We start from the raw sequence: 25,509 nt of genomic DNA, 5'->3' as shown, positions 1-25,509 counted from the left end.
TGGGCCGAATGGCCTAATTCTGCTCCTATCACTTATGATCTCATGAGTTACTCCGGCACTTAGTGAATATCCATACTCAATATCCTGACTGATGAAAACCAGTGTAGGTGACATTTCAGGTTGGGATCCATTTTTGACATTCTCCGTAATCTTTTACAGTTCCCTTCTACCGTTGCTGCCTTCTTTTCTCAAGTTCTCTAATTTCCTTCAAAATTATACATGCTAATTATCTATTTACCCACCAATTAAATGTCATTATGTAATTCAAGTGACAAGATTAAAACGAGATTAAGTGCATTTCATTTTTCAAAACTAAAGCTCGGTGCATTATGTGGCTTTAACTAATCTGCAGCTCCACAACGATAGCAGACTGACCCTAATTATGAATGTCGTGAAGAAAACATTCGTACCCAGCGGACCCAGATTGGTTCCTTTGTTTAATCATCATTGATCAACAAACTTGGTAAACAAATTGCGGCACGGTGGCGCAGCGGTAGAGTTGCTGCCTCACAGCGCAGAGTTCGATCCCGACTAAGGGTGCCGTCTGTACGGAGTTTGCACGTTCTCCCCGTGACCTGCGTGGGTTTTCTCCAGGATCTCCGGTTTCCTCCCGCACTCCAAAGACGTGCAGGTTTGTAGGTTAACTGGCTTGGTATCATTGTAAATTGTCCCTAGTGTGTGTAGGATAGTGTTCGTGTACAGGGATCGCTGGTCGGCACGGACTCAGTGGGCCGAAGGGCCTGTTTCCGTATCTCGATTCTGAACTAAACTAAAAAAAAATTGTTATCTTCAGAAATAATTTCAGTGAGCAAGGGGATAAAATTGTTTCATCTTCTTGAGGGAAGTTCTTCTGCTCACCTTTCCTGTCGCCTCAGACGTGCTCATGGATTTTAAGAATTTTATTATAATTCAATCCAGTTAATTACCATTTGATGGCAATGAATAAAGTCTTGTAAAATTGCAGTTTATTGATTTAACAAGAGGAATTTGCAGCTTTTACCACGTTTTACACGGTAGCGCAGCGGTAGAGTTGCTGCTTTACAGCGAATGCAGCGCCGGAGACTCAGGTTCGATCCTGACTACGGCTGCTGTACTGTAAGGAGTTTGTACGTTCTCCCCGTGACCTGCGTGGGTTTTCTCCGAGATCTTCGGTTTCCTCCCACACTCCAAAGACGTACAGATATGTAGGTTAATTGGCGGGGTAAATGTAAAAATTGTCCCTAGTGGGTGTAGCATAGTGTTAATGTACGGGGATCGCTGGGCGGCACGGACTTGGTGGGCCGAAAAGGCCTGTTTCCGGCTGTATATATATGATATGATATGATAAATATTACCAACTTATAAATAGGCTGCTGAGTATTTAAATCCTGCACATCGACCTGCGTTCCTGTCCACCCATAATAACGCTCACACTTTTATCCGACCGCCCAATGCTGCTGTAATAATATTCAGATCATCATCATCATCATATATATAATCAGCCGGAAACAGGCCTTTTCGGCCCTCCAAGTCCACGCCGCCCAGTGATCCCCATATATTAACACTATCCTACACCCACTAGGGACAATTTTTACATTTACATTTACCCAGCCAATTAACCTACATACCTGTACGTCTTTGGAGTGTGGGAGGAAACCGAAGATCTCGGAGAAAACCCACGCAGGTCACGGGGAGAACGTACAAACTCCTTACAGTGCAGCACCCGTAGTCAGGATCGAACCTGAGTCTCCGGCGCTGCATTCGCTGTAAAGCAGCAACTCTACCGCTGCGCTACCGTGCCGCCCCCGATGATGGACACTAAATGTTGGCAGCATCTCTGGACAAAAGAAATGGGTGACGTTTCAGGTCGAGGCCCTTCTTCAGACTGAGAGTCAGGGGAGAGGGAGACACAGAGATAAGGAAGGGTAATGTGTGAAAATGAGACATCAAAAGAGATGTGGCTCAAGGAAAATGGAGAATAGATCATCGTTAGCTCGGTGAAGGTGACAATGGAGCAGGCAGAGATACAATTTAATCGGAGGAACAGTCAGACTGGTCGGAGAATTAGGAAAGGGGGAGGGGTGGAGAGAGAGGGAACGCAAGGGTTACTTGAAATTAGAGAAGTCAATGTTCATACCGCTGGGGTGTGAGCTGCCCCAACAAAATATGAGGTGCTGTTCCTCCAATTTGCGCTGGGCCTCACTCTGGCAATGGAGGACGCCCAGGACAGAGAGGTCAGTGTGGGAGTGGGAGGGGGAGTTAAAGTAATATTCAGTCTCTGCTCCCAACACCCTCCGAGGAAGAGAGTTGCAAACCCTTCAAAAAATAAATAATTGTCTTCTCCCGAAAGGTCACCAGGAGAATGTGCAGCATTCCTCCAGCACTTTGTAATTTGCTCAAGATTCCTGACTTGCAGTTCCTGGTGTGTGTTTAATAGCTATTGGGTTATATACCTCAGTATCATGTAACCATTCAACTTAGTCTGAAGAAGGTTCAGACTAATTTGGCCGTTAGCGGCACGGTGGCGCAGCGGTAGAGTTGCTGCCTTACAGTGAATGCTGGCGCTGTCTGTACGGAGTTTGTACGTTCTCCCCATGACCTGCATGGGTTTTCTCCAGGATCTTCGGTTTCCTCCCACACTCCAAAGACGTACAGGTTTGTAGGTTAATTGGCTTGGTATTAATGTAAAAAGTGACCCTAGTGGGTGTAGGATATTGTTAATGTGCAGGGATCGTCGGTCAGTGCGGACCCGGTGGGCCGAAAGGGCCTGTTTCCGCGCTGTATCTCTAAACTAAACTAAACTAAGGTTCCTGAGCTGAAATATCGTCTGCCCATTTACCTCCACAGATGCTGGATGACCCGCTGGGTTCCTCCAGCACTGCTCAAGATGATTGTAAAGTTCTTGGTCTCGGAGTTTAAAAATATACAGTTCGAGCTACTCAGTGGGAGCTTAGCTTGTGTCGGACAATTGCCACCTACAACTATTACTGTGTACAACATGTTCCTGCCATCAGCATAAGTCCGATCACGTTACATTTCCTGGACTGTGATTATTCATGTTAATTTGTCAAACGATCCAGAATTTGGAGAACTGAAAACCAAATAATAAAGGAGAAAAATAATTAGTCTTTGATCATCCAGATTTTCCATTGGACAAACCTTTAGCCTTGAGTAGACACAAAGCGCTGGAGTAACTCAGCAGATCAGGCAGCATCTGTGGAGAACATGGCTAGGTGACGTTTCACAGAGTGCTGGAGGGCGGCACGGTGGCGCAGCGGTAGAGTTGCTGCCTTACAGCGAATGCAGCGCCGGAGACTCGGGTTCGATCCTGACTACGGTCACCGTCTGTACGGAGTTTGCACGTTCTCCCCGTGACCTGCGTGGGTTTTCTCCGAGATCTTCGGTTTCCTCCCACACTCCAAAGACGTGCAGGTTTGTAGGTTAATTGACTGGGTAAAATGTAAAAAATTGTCCCTAGTGTGTGTAGGATAGTGTTAATGTGCGGGGATCGCTGGGCGGCGCGGACTCGGTGGGCCGAAGGGCCTGTTTCCGCGCTGTATCTCTAAATCTAAAAAAAATCTAAAACTCAGCGGGTCAGGCAGCATCTGTGGAGCACATGGATAGGTGAATTTTGCAGCTCGCCAACCTTCTTCAGACTGAATTAGTCCAGCACTTTGTATATTTTTCTGTAAATCTGCAGTTCCTTGTGATTCCACTTTATACTTTACTTTGGAGATATTGCATGTAAACAGGCATTTCAGCCCACTGAGTCCACGCCAACCAACCCCATACACTAGCACTGTGCTACCGAAGCCAATTAACCTACTAACCTGCACTTGTTTGGAGCGTGGGAGGAAACCGGAGCCCCCGGAGAAAACCCACACAGGACAAGGGGAGAACGTACAAACTCGCCTTACTGCGCTGGAACTCTGGCTCTGTAAGGCAGCAACTCTGCCACTGCGCCACCGTGCCGCATTAGACAATAAGTGCAGGAGGAGGCCATTTGGCCCTTCGAGCCAGCACTGCAATTCAATGTGATCAAGGCTGATCATTCTCAATCAGTACCCCGTTCCTGCCTTCTCCCCATACTCCCTGACTCCGCTATCCTTAAGAGCTCTATCTAGCTCTCTCTTGAATGCATTCAGAGAATTGGCCTCCACTGCCTTCTGAGGCAGAGAATGCCTTGGGACATGAAGTTGATGCATTTGATATTTGAGGTAGTTCTGGCAGATCCAACGTGTTAAACTTTCTCTTGTAGGTGTTGGGCTGTATTGAATATTGTTCCCCAGACATCTGTGTGCAAAATTCCACACGACGAGCATTACAACCGGAGTTTCCTTGCTGCACATGAGACGGCCGCGGGCTACGCCATCGCCTACTGCAACATCTCTTTGGAAGCGTGAGTAACCTACAGTCGTTATCTTGTGTGAATAATCGCCACTCGTTGTAGATTAGTGTAATGGTGCCACTCATGTTACGCGACATGCTTTTGTAGTGACACCCCATTAGCTTGTGAATGACCACTGCTTGTGAGATTCCATGAGGTCGTGCTTGCTATGTAGTTAATAAAGTCTTTGGATCGTTATCCAGGTGTAAGGCTTCTGTTATTATACGGTCACCACAACACCCATCAGAGTATATTCGTCATCAGAGAGTTTCTGGGAAATATGTATTAAATGTGATTTTACATGATTACAGCAAGAAAGTAAACCTAAGACATCTTCAAAGAAAGGCACAAAGTGCTGGAGTAAGTCAGCGGGTCAGGCAGCATCTCCAGGGAACGTCTGTGTTGCCTTTTGACTTTAGTGACACAGCGTGGAAACCGGTCCTTTGGCCCATCGAGTCCGCACCGGCCAGTGATTACCTCCTACACTAGCACTATTCTACACACCAGGGACAACTTGCAATCTTACCGAACCCATTAACCTACAACCCTGTACGGCTTTAGAGTGTGGGAGGAAACAGGAGCACCCGGACAAAACCCACACATTCACGTGGAGCACGTACAAACTCCGCACAGACAGTACCCCGTAGTCAGGATCGAACCTGGGTCTCTGCTACTCTGAGGCCAGCAACTCTACCGCTGCGCCACCGTGCCGCCCACTGTGTCTATCTATCTCTGAGATGTCACCTATCATGACCTCCACAGATGCTGCCTGACCCGCTGAGTTACTCCAGCACTCTGTGACTTTCTTTTTGTTAACCAGCATCTGCAGTTCTTTGTTTCTACTAAGATACCATGGGTTGGACATTTATATTAAATATTGAAGATTGTTGTGTGCCTATTTTTCTGACAAGGTTCAATGGAGCATTTTCTCTTAGTTTTAAGAAAGGTCTTTATGAAAAATATTGTGGATCTTGGAATGTTGACATTTAGTGTCAGGATACAGAGTGCTGCAGTAACTCAGCAGGTCGGGCAGCATCTCTGTAGGGCATCGTAGGCGATATTTCAAATACGCTGCCTGGGTTCCTCCAGCACATTGTGTTTTACTGAAGTTTACAGCATCTGCAGTTCCTTGTGTCAGGCATTTAGTGTCCTTCCTTATTTGTCCCTGAGCTCAGGGGGTAGTTTATAGTGGAGAGCATTGGTTGGGGTGGAGTTGTGTGGAGTTTAGATGGGGAAGGATGGCAGATCCATGATGGACATTTGTGAACCAAATGGTTTTTGTGACAGACAGTGACATGGAACTAGGGTTGCCAACTGTCCCGTATTAGCCGGGACATCCCTTATTTTCGGCTAAATTTAGAACGGAGACGAGGAAAAACATTTTCAGTCCGAGAGTTGTAAATCTGTGGAATTCTCTGCCTCAGAAGGCAGTGGAGGCTAATTCTCTGAATGCATTCAAGAGAGAGCTGGATAGAGCTCTTAAGGATAGCGGAGTCAGGGGGTATGGGGAGAAGGCAGGAACGGGGTACTGATTAAGAATGATCTGCCATGATCACATTGAATGGTGGTGCTGGTTCGAAAGGCCGAATGGCCTCCTCCTGCACCTATTGTCTATTGTCTAAATTGGTTTATCCCGTACGGGACAGCCCTTGTCCCATATTTGGCCGAGACGGCACTGTAGGCCCGGACGCTGTAGGCCCGGACGCTGTAGGCCCGGACGCTGTAGGCCCGGACGCTGTAGGCCCGGACGCTGTAGGCCCGGACGCTGTAGGCCCGGACGCTGTAGGCCCGGACGCTGTAGGCCCGGACGCTGTAGGCCCGGACGCTGTAGGCCCGGACGCTGTAGGCCCGGACGCTGTAGGCCCGGACGCTGTAGGCCCGGACGCTGTAGGCCCGGACGCTGTAGGCCCGGACGCTGTAGGCCCGGACGCTGTAGGCCCGGACGCTGTAGGCCCGGACGCTGTAGGCCCGGACGCTGTAGGCCCGGACGCTGTAGGCCCGGACGCTGTAGGCCCGGACGCTGTAGGCCCGGACGCTGTAGGCCCGGACGCTGTAGGCCCGGACGCTGTAGGCCCGGACGCTGTAGGCCCGGACGCTGTAGGCCCGGACGGCACCATAGGCCCGGACGGCACCATAGGCCCGGACGGCACCATAGGCCCGGACGGCACCATAGGCCCGGACGGCACCATAGGCCCGGACGGCACCATAGGCCCGGACGGCACCATAGGCCCGGACGGCACCATAGGCCCGGACGGCACCATAGGCCCGGACGGCACCATAGGCCCGGACGGCACCATAGGCCCGGACCGCACCATAGGCCCGGACGGCACCATAGGCCCGGACGGCACCATAGGCCCGGACAGCACCATAGGCCCGGACAGCACCATAGGCCCGGACAGCACCATAGGCCCGGACAGCACCATAGGCCCGGACAGCACCATAGGCCCGGACAGCACCATAGGCCCGGACAGCACCATAGGCCCGGACAGCACCATAGGCCCGGACACCACCATAGGCCCGGACACCACCATAGGCCCGGACAGCACCATAGGCCCGGACACCACCATAGGCCCGGACACCACCATAGGCCCGGACACCACCATAGGCCCGGACACCACCATAGGCCCGGACACCACCATAGGCCCGGACACCACCATAGGCCCGGACACCACCATAGGCCCGGACACCACCATAGGCCCGGACACCACCATAGGCCCGGACACCACCATAGGCCCGGACAGCACCATAGGCCCGGACAGCACCATAGGCCCGGACAGCACCATAGGCCCGGACACCACCATAGGCCCGGACACCACCATAGGCCCGGACACCACCATAGGCCCGGACACCACCATAGGCCCGGACACCACCATAGGCCCGGACACCACCATAGGCCCGGACACCACCATAGGCCCGGACACCACCATAGGCCCGGACACCACCATAGGCCCGGACACCACCATAGGCCCGGACACCACCATAGGCCCGGACACCACCATAGGCCCGGACACCACCATAGGCCCGGACACCACCATAGGCCCGGACACCACCATAGGCCCGGACACCACCATAGGCCCGGACACCACTATAGGCCCGGACACCACTATAGGCCCGGACACCACTATAGGCCCGGACACCACTATAGGCCCGGACACCACTATAGGCCCGGACACCACTATAGGCCCGGACACCACTATAGGCCCGGACAGTGTAGCCCGGGGGCCGTTGTAGTCCTGGATAGTGTAGGCCCAGGCGCCGCCTACCGGAGGTTGCGTAGCAACCTGCCTCCTGGCCCGGGTGGCCGCCATTGATGGAGCGGCAGCACGTGGCCGCTGGCTGGGTGAGGTCACGTGGGGCGCGGGGCGGTGATGTCACCATTTGTCCCTTATTTGGGAGTGAGGAAGTTGGCAACCCTACATAGAACATAGAACAGTACAGCGTAGGAACAGGCCCTTCAGTCCATAATGTGTGTACTGAACATGTGCCTACGCATGATCCAGGTCATTCCATCACCTGCACATCTACATGCCTATCTGAAACCCTTAAACTCCAACACCACCGAGTTTCCTAATAACATTTGGAGTTGGAGTTTGGAGCACTTGGAGTTCCGCAGGGGTCGGTGCTGGGCCCACTGCTCTTCACGATGAATATTAGCGATTTGGACGCAAATAGGTGGAGGGGCAGGTAGTGTAGAGAAAGCAGGGACTTGGATAGGTTGGGAGAGTGGGCAGAGGAGTGGCGGATGGAATACAGAGAGGCAAAGTGTGGAGTCATCTATTTTGGTAGTAAGAATAAAGGCGTAGACTATTTTCTAAATGGGGAGAGAATCCAGAAATCGGAGGTGCAAAGGGCCTTGGGAATGCTGGTGCGGGATTCCCAAAATGTTAATCTGCAAGTCGAATCAGTAGTAAAGAAAGAGAACTCAACGCTAGTATTTATTTCAAGAGGTCTTGTGTACAAAAACAGGGATGTAATGTTGAGGCTCTAAGGCGCTGGTAAGACCACATTTGGAATATTGTGAGCAATTTTGGGCCCCATATCTGAGGAAGGATGTGCTGGCTCTGGAGAGGGTCCAGGTGAGGTTTACAAGAACGATCCCAGGAATGAGTGGGTTAACATATGATGAGCGTGTGTCGGCACTGGGCCTGTACTCACTGGAGTTTAGAAGAATGAGGGGGGACCTCATTGAAACGTACAGAACAGTGAAAGGCTTGGATAGAGTGGATGTGGAGAGGATGTTTCCACTAGTGGGAGAGTCTAGGACTAAAGGTCACAGCCTCAGAATTAAAGGACATTGTTTTCGGAAGGTGATGGGGATCAATGTCTTTAATCAGAGGGTGGTGAATCTGTGGAATTCTTTGCCTCAGAAGGCTGTGGAGGCCATCAGTGGATATTTTTAAGGCAGAGATAGGTTCTTGATTAGTACAGGTATCAGAGGTTATGGGGAGAAGGCAGGAGAATGGGGTTAGGAGGGAGAGATAGATCAGCCATGATTGAATGGCAGAGGAGACTTGATGGGCCGAATGGCCTAATTCTACTTCTTTTTCCTCATGACCTCAATGTTTGGTTACAAAAGGACATATGCGATAAAAATTAATTTCTGTTTCTCAACATTTGCAAAAGTGTGGCATTCCGGAGTAACCATTGGTGCAGATTATTTAATGCTTACTCCCCCATGATTACAGTCTGTTTTCTTTAGTGTAAAAGGTTCCTTTGTAAATTTGGATCTGTTAATGAAGGTGTGACTGGAATTGTGTTGAATCGAACGCTATGAATCTAACGCTACTGAATGTGGTGGCACACTGCCACCTGCAGAACGTTTCAGAAACATGCTGCAGATAAGCCAATCACTCGTATGTACAATACGTAGTATAAGAAAATAACTGCAGATGCTGGTACAAATCGAAAGTATTCACAAAATGTTGGAGTAACTCAGCAGGTCGGGCAGCATCTCGGGAGAGAAGGAATGGGTGACGTTTCGGGTCGAGACCCTTCTTCAGACTGATGTCAGGGGGGCGGGACAACGGAAGGATATAGGTGGAGACAGGAAGATAGAGGGAGATCTGGGAAGAAGGAGGGGAAGAGAGGGACAGAGGAACTATCTAAAGTTGGAGAAGTCAATGTTCATACCACTGGGCTGCAAGCTGCCCAAGCGAAATATGAGGTGCTGTTCCTCCAATTTCCGGTGGGCCTCAGTATGGCACTGGAGGAGGCCCATGACAGAAAGATCAGACTGGGAGTGGGAGGGGGAGTTGAAGTGCTCGGCCACCGGGAGATCAGTTTGGCCAACGCGGACCGAGCGCAGGTGTTGGGCGAAGCGATCGCCGAGCCTGCGCTTGGTTTCGCCGATGTAAATAAGTTGACATCTGGAGCAGCGGATGCAATAGATGAGGTAGGAGGAGGTGCAGGTGAACCTCTGTCTCACCTGGAAAGACTGTTTGGGTCCTTGGATGGACTCACCTGGAAAGACACACATCGTTGAGTTATGTATTGTGGTCAGTGTATATCAGTGTGAGATGGAGGTTTGTGTTACGCCTGCTAGGGTTGTTTTTGCATTAAAGCATCGTGTCACTTGGTGAACTACTGTGCTATGCGTTATGCAGTGGAGGGTGGACAGATGCAATAAATATCCTACCCTGGCACTCCTAGCCTGTGTTATAGAAACATAGAAAATAGGTGCAGGAGGAAGCCATTCGGCCGTTCGAGCCAGCACCGCCATTCATTGTGATCATGGCTGATCATCCACAATCAGTAACCCGTGCCTGCCTTCTCCCCATATCCCTTGATTCCACTAGCCCCTAGAGCTCTATCTAACTCTCTTTTAAATTTATCCAGTGAATTGGCCTCCACTGCCCTCTGTGGCAGTGAATTCCACAAATTCACAACTCTCTGGGTGGAAAAGTTTTTTCTCATCTCAGTTTTAAATGGCCTCCCCTTTATTCTTAGACTGTGTGGCCCTGGTTCTGGACTCCCCCAACATTGGGAACATTTTCCCTGCCATTTTGTTATGTGATACTCTACGATATAAAAACCATCCAAACCACCACACTGGCGATGAGACTGGATACCTCCTGGGAGAGTCCGTATTACTGGAGTGAGACAAGCACTCTGTGGCCTAACCCTTTGTTGTTGTTGTCGAGCTGGAAAGGGTACAGAGAAGATTTACGAGGATGTTGCCGTGACTCGAGGGCCTGAGTTACAGGGGGAGGTTGGGGCAGGCTAGGATCAATTCCTTGGAACGCAGGAGGATGAGGAGTGATCTTATAAAGGTGTATAAAATCATGAGAGGAATAGATCAGATAAACCCACAGAACCTCTTGCCCAGAGTAGGGGAATCGAGGACCAGAGAACATAGGTTTAAGGTGAGGGGGGAAAGACTTAACAGGAACCTGAAGGGTAACCTTTTTACACAAACGATGGTGGGTGTATGGAACGAGCTGCCAGAGGAGGTAGTTGAGGCTGGGACTATCGCAATGGTTAAGAAACATTTAGACAGGTACATGGATAGGACAGGTTTGGAGGGATATGGACCAAATGCAGGCAGGTGGGACTAGTGTAGCTGGGACATGTTGGTCGGTGTGGGCAAGTTGGGCCGAAGGGCCTGTTTCCATGCTGTGACTCTAACTAAAGCATGCCATTTCAGTGCTGTATCAGTTGCTGACTCGTCAAAAATCGACCCATCAAACCATTAACACTGATAATCTATCATCTGATTATTCAGAAATACCAATGTTCCTGTGCTGGCTTTTAATTGAAAGTAGACACAAAATGGTGGAGTAACTCAGCGGGTCAAGCAGCATCTCGGGAGAGAAAGGATGGGTGACGTTTCGGGTTAAGACCCTTCTTCGGACTGATGTCAGGGGAGGTCTCGACCTGTCACCCATTCCTTCTCTCCTGAGATGCTGCCTGACCCGCTGAGTTACTCCAGCTTTTTGTGATAGCTTCGATTTGTACCAGCATCTGCAGTTATTTTCCTGCACCCCTAATTTTTCAGTGTAGTTTAGAGATACAGCGCGGAAACAGGCCCTTCGGCCCACCGGGTCCGCGCCGACCAGCGATCCCCGCACATTAACACTATCCTACACCCACTAGGGACAATGTTTACATTTACCAAGCCAATTAACCTACAAACCTGCACGTCTTTGAAGTGTGGGAGGAAACCGAAGATCTCGGAGAAAACCCACGCAGGTCACGGGGAGAACGTGCAAACTCCGTACAGACGGCGCCCGAAGTCGGGATGGAACCCGGGTCTCCGGCGCTGCGTTCGCTGTAAGGCAGCAACTCTACCGCTGCCCAATCTAGGCATTGTTCTAGTAAACCAGCACGGCATCCTTCCCAAAGCAATGTGACTGTTCCTGGCTCTAACCCACCTGCTGGAGCTCCATATTGGCTCTTCCTACGAAGTGCGTGTGCGTGTGTCAGCCCTGTGGATGCGTAGGCAAATTGAAACGACTGACAGGAAGGCACTGCCTCGCCAGGGACACCTTCGGTAAACCGCTGGCTTGTATTGACAGACAATGGGAAATCCAGGTCACAATACAAAGGCCAGTGCACATAACTGGGGGGAGGGGAATGATTGAATAGATTGTGGTTTTCCAGACGATAAAAAATGACAAGCAAAAACGAAGGCAGCTGAGTGTTAAAACCTCATTAGGTGGGCAATAAAATGATAATTATTTTGCAATTTCAAGAATAAGCTACCTAATGTTGTCGGGAACATTTTTCAACTAAGTTGATGTATTTATTAAAATATTAACCACCCGCATTTCTGGAAATTTAATGCATCAATTTGTGCAGGATGTTTGCAAAAATATATCATTAAAAACGTCTGCAATTTCTTAAAATAATCACAACCCCCCATTCATGCTGAACAAGACCAATGGGAAATAGAAACAATATATTCAAATCAATATATTCAAACCAACACCTGCAGTTCTTTCCTACACAATATATTCAAATTTTGTATTTTTAAAATAAATTTTTAAGCTATTTTTTAAAAAATGATTTAAAAAGCCACATTTGCCATGTTGCACATTTCAACTGTCTCTCGCCAGGTTTTTGAATACATGAGCTAAATATTTATACAAGGAACTGCAGATCCTGGTTTACATTTAAAAAGTTATAAAGTGCAGGAGTAATAGACAATAGGTGCAGGAGTAGGTCATTCGGCCCTTCGAGCCAGCACAGCCATTCAATGTGATCATGGCTGATCAATCTCAATCAGTACCCCATTCCTGCCTTCTCCCCATACCCCCTGACTCCTCTATCCTTAAGAGCTCTATCTAGCACTCTCTTGAATGCAGCAGGTCAGGCAGCATCTGTGGAGAACATCTATAGGTGACGTTTCACAGAGTGCTGGAGTAACTCAGCGGGTCAGGCAGCATCTGTGGAGAACATGGATAGGTGACGTTTCACATCGAGACCCTTCAGACTGTGTGAAGAATAGTCCCGACATGTTCTCCACAGATGCTGCCTGACCCGCTGAGTTACTCCAGCACTCTGTGTCCTCTCAGTGATCTGTTTTGTTCCTGCTGTTCATTGATTATTTCATGGACTACACTGTACTGACACGTTGACATTCATTTTTGTCACTTCTGTTCAGAAGAACATTTTATTTTGCAGTCATTGACAGCGTTCTATTTGTTTCTCATTGCAGTTTGCCAATGTCCTTGTTTTTTTGGGACATCACAGCAAGGCTGTCATTTATTTCAGAAACGCTCTGGTGATGGGGAGCTGTGCTTCTTCACAGAGAGAAAGTCACAGCAACCTAATTGGCACTCATGGTTACTTGCTGCAACACTCTCCCCTCTCTAGATTTTGCCCACTGCTGTCATTCATCACTTCCTCTAACTTTTGACCGATTTCTTTGCAATGATGTAATTTCCCACCAACACCTGCTCCCTGTTTAGCAGACGCTGGCATGGATGGCAGGTTGGCTGGATGGCAGAAGACAAAGAGTGGCGATGAAGGGGGCTTATTCTGCTTGGCCGCCAGTGGCTAGCGGAGTTCCGCAGGGCTCGGTGCTGGGGCCACCATGCTTCACGTTGTATATTAATGATTTGGACGAGGGGATTGAAGGCTCTGTGGCAACGTTTGTGTTGGAGGGGAGGGACAGGTAGTGTAGAGAAAGCAGGGACTCTGCAGAAGGACTTGGACAGGTTGGGAGAGTGGGCAGAGAAGTGGCAGATGGAATATAGTGTGGCAAAATGTGGAGTGCAGGATTCCCAAAACGTTCATCTACGAGTCGAATTTAGAAGGATGAGAGGAGATCTTATCGAAACGTATAAGATTATTAAGGGGTTGGACACGTTAGAGGCAGGAAACATGTTCCCAATGTTGGGGGAGTCCAGAACAAAGGGCCACAGTTTAAGAGTAAGGGGTAGGCCATTTAGAACGGAGATGAGGAAAAACTTTTCCAGTCAGAGAGTTGTGAATCTGCGGAATTCTCTGCCTCAGAAGGCAGTGGAGGCCAATTCGCTGGATGCATTCAAGAGAGAGCTAGATAGAGCTCTTAAGGGTAGCGGAGTCAGGGGGTATGGGGAGAAGGCAGGAACGGGGTACTGATTGAGAATGATCAGCCATGATCACATTGAATGGCGGTGCTGGTTCGAAGGGCCGAATGGCCTCCTCCTGCACCTATTGTCTATTGTCTATTGAATCGGTAGTAAAAAATGCAAACTCAATGCTAGCATTTATTTCAACAACCTGTGGCAAAGAATCCCACAGATTCACCACCCTCTGACTAAAGAGATTTTTCTTCATCTCCTTCTTAAAAGAACGTCCTTTAATTCTGAGGCTGTGACCTCCAGTCCCAGACTCTCCCACTAGTGGAAACATCCTCTCCACATCCACTCTATCCAGGCCGCTCACTATTCTATCTGTTTCGATGAAGTCCCCCCTCGTTCTTCTAAACTCCAGCGAGTACAGGCCCAGTGCCGACACACGCTCATCATAGGTTAACCCACTCATTCCTGGGATTGTTCTTGTAAACCTCCTCTGGACCCTCTCCAGAGCAAACACGTCCTTCCCCAGATATGATGCCCCAAATTGCTCACAATATTCCAAATGCGGCCTGACCAGCGCCTTGTAGAGCCTCGACATCATATCCATGCTTTTATAGACAATAGACAATAGGTGCAGGAGGAGGCCATTTGGCCCTTCGAGCCAGCACCACCATTCAATGTGATCATGGCTGATCATTCTCAATCAGTACCCCGTTACTGCCTTCTCCCCATACCCCCTGACTCCACTATCCTTAAGAGCTCTATCTAGCTCTCTCTTGAATGCATTCAGAGAACTGGCCTCCACTGCCTTCTGAGGCAGAGAATTCCACAGATTCACAACTCTCTGACTGAAAAAGTTTTTCCTCATCTCAGTTCTAAATGGCCTACCCCTTATTCTTAAACTGTGGCCCCTTGTTCTGGACTCCCCCAACATTGGGAACATGTTTCCTGCCTCTAACGTGCCCAACCCCTTAATAATCTTATACGTTTCGATAAGATCCCCTCTCATCCTTCTAAATTCCAGTGTATACAAGCCTAGTCGCTCTAGTCTTTCAACATATGACAGTCCCGCCATTCCGGGAATCAACCTAGTAAACCTACGCTGCACGCCCTCAATAGTCCCTCCTGGTGCGGTCTCACTAGGGCCCTGTACAACTGCAGAGGGCCCTCTTTGCTCCTATACTCAACTCCCCTTGTTATGAAGGCCAATATTCCATTGGCTTTCTTCACTGCCTGCTGTACCTGCATGCTACCTTTTAGTGACTGATGCACTAGGACACCCAGATCTCGTTGTACATCCCCTTTTCCTAACTTGACACCATTCAGATAATACTCTGCCTTCCTATTCTTACCACCAAAGTGGATAACCTCACACTTATCCACATTAAACTGCATCTGCCATGCATCCGCCCACTCACACAACCTGTCCAAGTCACCCTGCAACCTCATAGCATCTTCCTCACAGTTCACACTACCACCCAGCTTTGTATCATCTGCAAATCTGCTAATGGTACTTTTAATCCCTTCATCCAAGTCATTAATGTATATTGTAAATGGCTGCGGTCCCAGCACCGAGCCTTGCGGTACCCCACTAGTTACTGCCTGCCATTCTGAAAGGGACCCATTTATCCCCACTCTTTGCTTTCTGTCTGTCAACCAACTTTCTATCCATGTCAGCCTCCATACAAGCCTCTTGAAATAAATGCTAGCATAGAGTTTTCTTTCTTTACTCCCGATTCGACTTGCAGATGAACTTTATGGGAATCCTGCACCAGTACTCCCAGGTCTCTTTGCATCTCCGATTCCTGGATTCTCACCCCATTTAGAAAATTGTCTATGCCTTTATTCCTACTACCAAAATGCATGACTCCACACTTTGCGACACTATATTCCATCTGCCGCTCCTCTGCCCAATCTTCCTGGTGGTGGCACTTTCAAGCTTCTGCACCTTCTGCAGGATGGGAGCGGGGAGAAGGAGGAGGAATACTTTGGCCAGGCGTGCTCATTCCAGTGTGAATGTCCTGTGCTGTTTGGAACCAGTAGTTCAGTGATCACTGAAATGGATGAGAACATTTTAAAAAAAGCTCGTTTATAAATAATTTCAGAATAGTTGTTATTTTGAAATTGATGAAAAAGCTGTGATTGTTAAAGAGTTATTTCATTATCTCTGTAACATTGAGCAAATTTTACAAATGGGCCGTTCGGATTAGTGAGGAAATTTAGCAGAATTGAATATATTTAACGTTGATTGCAGATTGATGTGACTGATAGATCAGCCATGATTGAGTGGCAGAGTAGTCTTGATGGGCCGAATGGCCTAATTCTGCTCCTATCACTTATCATGAGTGGAAAGAGGTGGCCCCTCGGGTTCCTGTTAAATCTTTCCCCCCCTCACCTTAAATGTCAGGTGTATTCTCTAAAGAGTGGTTCCCACCCCCCCCCCCCCCCCCCAACCCTTCCCATGTTACTGACCTCCACCACAGTGATGCTGTTTAATCTGAGTTGGAAATCTAATCTGCAGTAGGTCTTGCATTGCCAAGCATTAGTGCATTGTCGGATCTTCATGTACAATCTGTGCATTTCACATCCATGAAAAATGCTTCCTCTTTTTTCGTTCAGATCAGAACAGGCAGGAGAAATAGCCACCGTTCCTCTCACAAAGGTAAGAAACCTTTTGTGTCTTTCCTGTTTCGTTTAAGAATAAGGGGTCGGCCATTTAGAACTGAGATGAGGAAAAACTTTTTCAGTCAGAGAGTTGTGAATCTGTGCAATTCTCTGCCTCAGAAGGCAGTGGAGGCCAATTCTCTGAATGCATTCAAGAGAGAGCTGGATAGAGCTCTTAAGGATAGCGGAGTCAGGGGGTATGGGGAGAAGGCAGGAACGGGGTACTGATTGAGAATGATCAGCCATGATCACATTGAATGGCGGTGCTGGCTCGAAGGGCCGAATGGCCTACTCCTGCACCTATTGTCTATTGTCTATTGTTTTAGGTTCACATGCAAGCCAAGATGTATCAGTTAAGATTCAGACATTGAATGGGTGATGGTGCTGACAGGATCAGTTTCATAAGGTTATAAGTGATAGCAGCAGAATTAGGCCATCGAGTCTACTCCGCCATTCAATCATGGCTGATCTATCTCTCCCTCCTAACCCCATTCTCCTGCCTTCTCCCCATAACCCCTGACACCCGCACTAATCAAGAATCTATATATCTCTGCCTTAAATATATCCACTGACTTGCCCTCCACGGCCTTCTGTGGCAAAGAATTCCACAGATTCACCACCCTCTGACTAAAGAAATTCCTCCTCATCTCCTTCCTAAAAGAATGTCCTTTAATTCTGAGGCTGTGGCCTCTAGTCCTAGACTCTCCCACTCATGGAAACATCCTCTCCACATCCACTCTATCCAGGCCTTTCACTATTCTGTACGTTACAATGAGGTCCCTCCTCATTCTACTAAACTCCAGAGAGTACAGGCCCAGTGCCGACACACACTCATCATAGGTTAACCCACTCGCTCCTGGGATCATTCTTGTAAACCTCCTCTGGACCCTCTCCAGAGCCAGCACATCCTTCCTCAGATATAGACAATAAACAATAGATAATAGGTGCAGGAGTAGGCCATTCGTCCCTTTGAGCCTGCACCGCCATTCAATGTGATCATGGCTGATCATTCTCAATCAGTACCCCGTTCCTGCCTTCTCCCCATACCCCCTGACTCCGCTATCATTACGAGCTCTATCTAACTCGCTTTTGAAAGCATCCAGAGTATTGGCCACCGCTGCCTTCTGAGGTAGAGAATTCCACAGATTTACAGCTCTCTGACTGAAAATACAGTGTCCAAAGTTGGTCACAGTATTCCAAATGCGGCCTGATAGTGCCTGATGGAGCCTCAACATTACATCCCTGTCTTTGTACACAAGCCATCTCAAAATAAATGCGAGCAGGTGCTGGACTCTTGAGCAGAGCACGACGTGCTGGAGGAGTTCAGCTGGTCAGGCAGCATCTGCGTGCAGAACTCATTGATTTCATCATGTTCACCCTGCTGTCAAATACACTCGGACTCCCTCTGAAACCTTTCTCCCCTTTCCCAATCCCTTTGCCTCCATCACAGAGGACAGGCCACCTCCCCCTCAGATGCTGCCTGACCCACTGAGTCCCTCCAGCACTTTGTGCTTTGCTCAGGGTGCCAGCATCTGCGGTTCCTGTGCCTCCTAAAACCATCACTGAATGTTACGGACATGTAGCAATCTGCTGGAACAATTTCCGTGTTTCCGAGGCTGTTGACATATCTGTGTAGATCAATGTTTTTGCAACAGCACTCCCGTACGTACGCACATTCTCTGCACATTCCAAAACCAGGGGCCGCATGGATAGAGTCACAGTGATACAGTGTGGAAACAGGCCCTTCGGCCCAACCTGCCCACACCGACCCACGTGTCCCAGCTGCACTCGTCCCACCTGCCTGCGTTTGGCCCACATCCCTCCAAACCTGCCCCATCCATGTACCTGTCTAAACGTTTCTTAAACATTGCGATAGTCCCAGCCTCAGCGACCTCCTCTGGCAGCTCGTTCCGTACACCCACCACCCTCTGTGTGAAACAGTTACCCCTTAGATTTAATTCACAATATTTTTAGCAAACCGTTCAACAAATAATGGATTGATTCATTTATAACAACAAGGGGCTGCAGTGGCTGGTGTAGACCAGAGAAAGACACAACATGCTGCTGCATCTCAGTGGGTCAGGCAGCATCTCAGGAGAACATGGAACTATGATTCACTGCCTTTAGTATTGGTTTTTAAGCATTAATTCTCCCCCATGCACCGCTAAATCACAATAGCAGTGGCAATCTATATTGACTGCCGAACATGGTTTTCCATTTGTTACTATCCCGACATCAGTGTAAACATTCAGCTGCCAGAACGCACCGCTGTGATTTAATAGATAAAGATTAGCGAGTTATGCTTTGTTTACAAATAATTCATTCTTTAAGTAACCGCGACATAAAATATTCAAAAGTCTTTCTTAAAAGCTTCATTTCATTATCATGATCTGATGGTAAGGAATATATTAGTGCTGCTTTTAAAATGGACTTTCAATTAGTGGAAGGCAGACACAGAACACTGGAGTAACTCAGCGGGTCAGGCAGCATCTCTGGAGAGAAGGAATGGGTGACGTTTCGGGTCGAGACCCTTCTTCAGACAGATCTGCTTCATTCAGTTAGTGGAGTTGAGCTTCCAAATGCCTTTGTTTTTACAGAGTAAAGCAGGGCTGACTAATCTTGCTGCTTCGTCGTGCATGCAAGTCGCAGAGGTGGTGAGAGCAGGTATTGAGGGGAGTTGTTCTGATTTAGAGATACAGTGCGGAAACAGGCCCTTCGGCCCACCGAGTCCGCGCTGCCCAGCGATCCCCGCACACTAACACTATCCTACACACACTAGGGACAATTTTTACATTTACCCAGTCAATTAACCCACACACCTGGGACGCCTGGACTAACTCTTCAGCCTTCCCGATGAGTCTTGGGCCTAACTCTACGAAACATCAGTGAAGGGAGATGCCCACATGACAACCCCGGTGATAAACTTGCATCTACACGCCCAGTCTGTGTTGTCCCATACTTTAACTGTGTAAAGGCATTTTAGATTCGCATGAGGCATTAATTTTTAGTTCAGAGATACAGCGCGGAAACAGGCCCACTGAGTCCACTCCAACCAGACACACACACACACACACACACACACACACACACACACACACACACACACACACACACACACACATACACACACACACACACACACACACACACACACCACCCCCCCCCCCCCCCCCCCCCCCCCCCGGAGTGCGGGAGGAAACAGAAGATCTCGGGGAAAACCCACGCAGGACACGGGGAGAACAAGGCGACACCAAGCGCAGGCTCGGCGATCGTTTCGCTGAACACCTCCGCTCAGTCTGCCTTAACCAACCTGATCTCCCGGTGGCTCAGCATTTCAACTCCCCCTCCCAGTCTGACCTTTCTGTCCTGGACCTCCTCCATTGTCAGAGTGAGGCCCAGTGCAAATTGGAGGAACAACACCTTATATTTGGCTTGGGTAGTTTAAACCCCAGCGGTGTGAACATTGACTTCTCTAACTTCAGATAGTCCCTGCTTTCCCTCTCTATCCCCTCCCCCTTCCCAGTTCTCCGACCAGTCTTACTGTCTCCGACTACATTCTATCTTTGTCACGTCCGCTCCCCTGACATCAGTCTGACGAAGGGTCTCGATCCGAAACGTCACCCATTCCTTCTCTCCCGAGATGCTGCCTGACCCGCTGAGTTACTGCATTTTGTGTCTACCTTCGATTTAAACCAGCATCTGCAGTTTTTTTTTTTCTTGTCATCTCTCCATATTCTATTACCATCAGCTTGCCAGGCAGATTTGTACATAGTCTTTAATGTTAATTGGTTATAAAATTAAACATAAGTAAATGTACTAAAATGAGAGTATGAGATAGGAAGTAAAATACAAATGTTGATTTCAGTCGTCATGCCCAGAAGGAGCAAAGAGATGGAGCTGTTACTTTGATCCTTTTTACTGATCAACCTGTCCCTGTGAAATCTAGCTGGCTCCCAGTTTAATGTCTTTAGACATTAGACTTTAGAGACAGTGAGGAAACAGGCCCTTCGGCCCACCGTGTCTGTGCCGACCAGCCATTGATTACATCAGCACCATCCTAAACACGAGGGACAATTTATAATTTTTTACCAAAGCCAATCAACCTACAAATCTGTGTTTTTTTGAGTGTGGGAGGAAACCAGAGCACCCGGAGAAAACCCACGCAGTCACAGAGAGAACGTATGAACTCTATACTGACAGCACCTGTAGTCGGCATTGAACCCAGGTCTCTGGCGCTGGGCTCGAGGTGTTTATTCATACCTTAGTCAGCTGGAATAAAGCTTTGCCATCTAGAGGGTTATATCTGCTTTGTATTCTGGAAGGACGATTTGAGGGAGCAAAAGTTCAGAACTCGAAGGTCATGGGAGATTAGTGGAGTAATCCCCTGACATCAGTCTGAAGAAGGGTCTCGACCCGAAACGTCACCCATTCTTTCTCTCCCGAGATGCTGCCTGACCCGCTGAGATACTCCAGCATTTTGCGTCTACCTTTGTTAGTAGATTAGCCTGGCTCAAGTCAAGTCAAGTCAAATTTATTTGTCACATACACATACTCGATGTGCAGTGAAATGAAAGTGGCAATGCCTGCGGGTTGTGCACAAAAATAATTACAGTTACAGCATATAAATAAAGTTAATAAGTTACTAAACATAGCACAAAAAGTGTCGACAAAAATTTAGTCTCTGGGGTTATCAAAGTTGACAGTCCTGATGGCCTGTGGGAAGAAGCTCCGTCTCATCCTCTCCGTTTTCACAGCGTGACAGCGGAGGCGTTTGCCTGACCGTAGCATCTGGAACAGTCCGTTACTGGGGTGGCAGGGGTCCCTCATGATCTTGCTTGCTCTGGATCTGCACCTCCTGATGTATAGGTCCTGCAGGGGGACGAGTGTAGTTCCCATGGTGCGTTCTGCCGAACGCACTACTCTCTGCAGGGCCATCCTGTCCTGGGCAGTATATAAAAGTGGCCAGCTCAATTAGTCTCCCTGCTCCCAAGAATCGTGTCAGTTACAGCGAACAGTGTGATCTCACCATTCATATATAGAAATGAGAATTAGTGATACATTACTGGCATATTTAAATGCCACAAAGGTGGTCTGATGATAAATGTCACTGACAAAAAGCTCGACGACAAATGTCATCAGGTCAAGTTGTGAACATCTTTTATCTATCGCTTTGCTATTGAAACACATGATAGCATTTGAAACCATCGGCCAATTCAATCTCTCATCCAGTTACGCAGATCGTAATTGTTGGGTGCTTTCAATGACCTTTCAGGCAAAAATAGAATGTTTTTTGAGTAATTTTGTGCAAATTATACTAATTCTCTGCAATATATTGATGCACTGTAATTCCATAAACTATTATGTTGCAGTTGATAAATTACCTTAATGTCCCTGATTATTATTCTGTGCATTATCACTCGGTAATGGGAAATGCAACAACACTAAAGAGTGGTGACAATGGGAAGTGGATTTTAATGTTCTTGTCAACTGGCTAGGAGCAAGTTGTCACTAAGCCATTGGCTAATGGATTTTTTGTTTTGGATGCCACTTTGGGTGCTGGTTTATTGGTGATAGCAGGGATTCAGTATTGTATACCATTGTAACGTATTAGCAGCTCCACACATGCACGTACAAACTATTAAACACCACAACCTCCAAATAGACTCCAAATTACATAGACTTGGGTATTATAGTTCTGCAATGGGTAGAGTTGTAGAATTCTACCGGTCTCTGCACCAGAGTCGTAGATTCATACAGTGTGTAAACAGGCCCTTCAGCCCAACTTGCCCACACCGGCCAACTTGTCCCATCTAAGCTAGTCCCACCTGCCTGCGCTCGGTCCATATCCCTCCAAACCTGAGCTATCCATGTATCAGTCTAACTGTTTCTTAAACGTTGCGATAGTCCCTGCCTCAACTACCTCCTCCGGCAGTTCGTTCCATACACCCACCGCCCTCTGTGTGGAAAAGTTATCCTTCAGATTCCTATTAAATCTCCCCCCCCCCCCCCTCACCTTATTGCTGTCTATTGTTGCTGAATATTTATTTGTCTGCCTGTGTTTTTATACAGATATTGACTTTTGTTGTTGGTTATTATGGGGTTTACAGAGTACGATATTTACATATCAATAGACAATAGGTGCAGGAGGAGGCCATTCGGCCCTTCGAGCCAGCTCTGACATTCAATGTGATCATGGCTGATCATTCTCAATCAGTACCCCGTTCCTGCCTTCTCCCCATACCCCCTGACTCCGCTATCCTTAAGAGCTCTATCTATCTGTTGTGCTGCTGCAAGTAGGGTTTTCATTGTTCCGTCTCAGGACATAAGACAATAAAACACTCTTGACTCTTGACTTCAGCAGAAAACAGTGATGTGGAATGCTTCGAGTTTAGAGGTGTGCTTAAGGGTAATGTTTTTGTATTTGAGGAGAGAGACTGGTTAGTGATTAAGGTAATTACCACACCTTAAACCTTTTGGACATTATTTTAAACAATTGCAGAAAAGGTTTACCTGAAGAAGGTTCTCGACCCAAAACGTCACCTATTCCTTTTCTCCAGAGATGCTGCCTGACCCGCTGAGCTTTTTGTGTCTATGATCAGAATGCAGAATGAATTAGAAGGTATTAACTGTAAGGAGAGGTTGTTTTCTCTGGAGCGTCAGAGGGTGAGGTGAGAACTGATGGGAGTGAAAAAATGATGACAGGCATAAGACTATCCTGCGGTCTAGGCTTAAGCTCAGGGGTGACCGCGCTTTTGCGGTTGCAGCTCCGAGACTGTGGAACAGCATCTCTCTCCCCATCAGAACTGCCCCCTCCATCCACTCCTTTAAGTCCAGGCTCAAAACCTATTTCTACTCCCTAGCGTTTGAGGCCCTCTGAGGGGGCGCTGTGAACTGTTTATGTATGTGCTGTTATGTTTGTGTGCCATTGTATGTTCGTTTCTTAGTACCTGAGCTGATGTACAGCACTTTGGTCAACGTGGGTTGTTTTTAAATGTGCTGTACAAAGAAAAATTGACTTGACTTGACTTGACTTGACTTTGTCTCAAAGACTAGGGGACACAGCTTGAAGGTAAGACAGACAAACTTGAAAGGCGGTGTATGGGGCAAGTTGTTTGTACACAGTGAGTGGTGTGTTGCCTGTCTAGTACCAGTATAATGACATCTTAACCCAGAGAGGTGACAGGTCCTACGTAGCTCATGGTCAGATGGTCATTACTGGAGATATTAGACAAGGGGGGTCACGGTGGCGCAGCGGTAGAGTTGCCGCCTTGCAGCGAATGCAGCGCCGGAGACCCGGGTTCCATCCCGACTACGGGCGCCATCTGTGCGGAGTTTGTACGTTCTCCCCGTGACCTGCGGGGGTTTTCTCCGAGACCTTCGGTTCCCTCCCACACTCCAAAGACGTGCGGGTTTGTAGGTTAATTGGCTGGGCAAATGTAAAAATTGTCCCTCGTGGGTGCCGGATAGTGTTAATGGTCGGCGTGGGGCGAAAGGGCCTGTTTTTGCGCTGTATCTCTTAACTAAACTAAACCAAACCAAAGGGGTCTTGGGAGAGCACCAGGAGCTAGGTTAGTGAGTCAAATGTCTCCTGAATCCTGCAGCTCCCTACCCAAGAGTGTTGGAGGATTGAGGGAGGGTCGTCATCATTCAGGCTTCCTGGTCTCCACAATACCCCACTGCAGTATTACCCCACCCACACGAACATTGGCTTGTGAAGAAATAGCTTCAGGGCGGCACAATGGTGAAGCCTCACTGCCCCAGGGACCCAGTTCCATCCTGACCTCGAGTGCTCTCCGTGTGGAGTTTGCATGTTCCCCCTGTGACTGTGGGGCTTTCCTACGGGTGCTCCAGTTTCCACCCACATCCCAAGATTGTAGGTCGATTGAGCCCTGCCTTGTAAATCGCCCCAGTGTGCAGGGAATGGATGGGAAAGTGGGATGACCAGTGTGAATGGGTGAGTGATGGTCGGTATGGAATTACATAGAAACATAGAAAATAGGTACAGGAGTAGGCCATTCGGCCCTTCGAGCCTGCACCGCCATTCAATATGATCATGGCTAATCATCCAGCTCAGTATCCCGTACCTGCCTTCTCTCCATACCCCCTGATCCCTTTAGCCACAAGGGCCACATCTAACTCCCTCTTAAATATAGCCAATGAACTGGCCTCAACTACCTTCTGTGGCAGAGAATTCCACAGATTCACCACTCTTTGTGTGAAGAAATGTTTTCTCATCTCGGTCCTAAAAGATTTCCTCCTTAAGCTGTGACCCCTGGTTCTGGACTCCCCCAACATCGGGAACAATCTTCCCGCATCTAGCATCTCTAACACCTTAAGAATTTTATATGTTTCAATAAGATCCCCGTGCTTGATGGGCTGAAGGGCCTGTTTCCAGCCTGTATATCTAAACCCTAACCTAAACTCCTGTGGAAGATGAACGCTTGGTATTGGAAGAGGCATTCCATGTTATTTGAGGAGGAAGACCATTTGGGTGGCTTCAGTTCTTAGTTTAGTTTAGAGGTACAGCGAGGAAACAGGCCCTTCGGCCCACCGTGTCCGTGCCGACCGGCGATCCCCACACTTAACACTATCCTACACACACTAGGGCCAATTTACATTTATACCGAGCCAATTAACGTACAACCCGTACGTCTTTGGAGGAAACCGAAGATCTCGCAGAAAACCCACGCAGGTCTCGGGGAGAACAAACAAACTCCGTACAGATGGCGCCCGTAGTCGGGATCGAACCCGTGTCTGTGGCGCTGTGAGGCGGCAACTCTACCGCTGCGCCACCGTGCTGCCCTAGTGATCTGTTTATAAAGTTTTTTAAAACTTTTGATATTGTGGATTTCGGTGGCCAGACCAACATTGTGCCTGAAATTATGGTCTATCCTCTGCTGTGAAAGTGCCTGCTCATTCTAACACGATGCTTCCTGTCCTGCAGGCAGTATTTTTCACTCGACATTGCCACTTGCC

General features: G+C 48.3%; 1 protein-coding gene across 2 annotated transcripts in view; it reads left to right on the top strand.

Annotated features, from left to right (window-relative positions):
• Nucleotides 1-25,509, top strand: part of LOC144599310 (uncharacterized) — a 157,492-nt gene that overhangs the window by 94,485 nt on the left and 37,498 nt on the right. For both annotated transcript variants that reach the window (XM_078410099.1, XM_078410098.1), the window contains exons 12-13: nucleotides 4,238-4,378; nucleotides 16,489-16,531. In XM_078410099.1, coding sequence (XP_078266225.1) covers nucleotides 4,238-4,378; nucleotides 16,489-16,531 — 184 coding nt within the window. The remainder of the gene's footprint in view (nucleotides 1-4,237; nucleotides 4,379-16,488; nucleotides 16,532-25,509) is intronic.

The sequence above is a fragment of the Rhinoraja longicauda genome, chromosome 13, assembly GCF_053455715.1.
Source record: "Rhinoraja longicauda isolate Sanriku21f chromosome 13, sRhiLon1.1, whole genome shotgun sequence".
Taxonomy (NCBI): Eukaryota; Metazoa; Chordata; class Chondrichthyes; order Rajiformes; family Arhynchobatidae; genus Rhinoraja; species Rhinoraja longicauda.
This window is presented reverse-complemented; position numbering and strand designations above follow the sequence as displayed.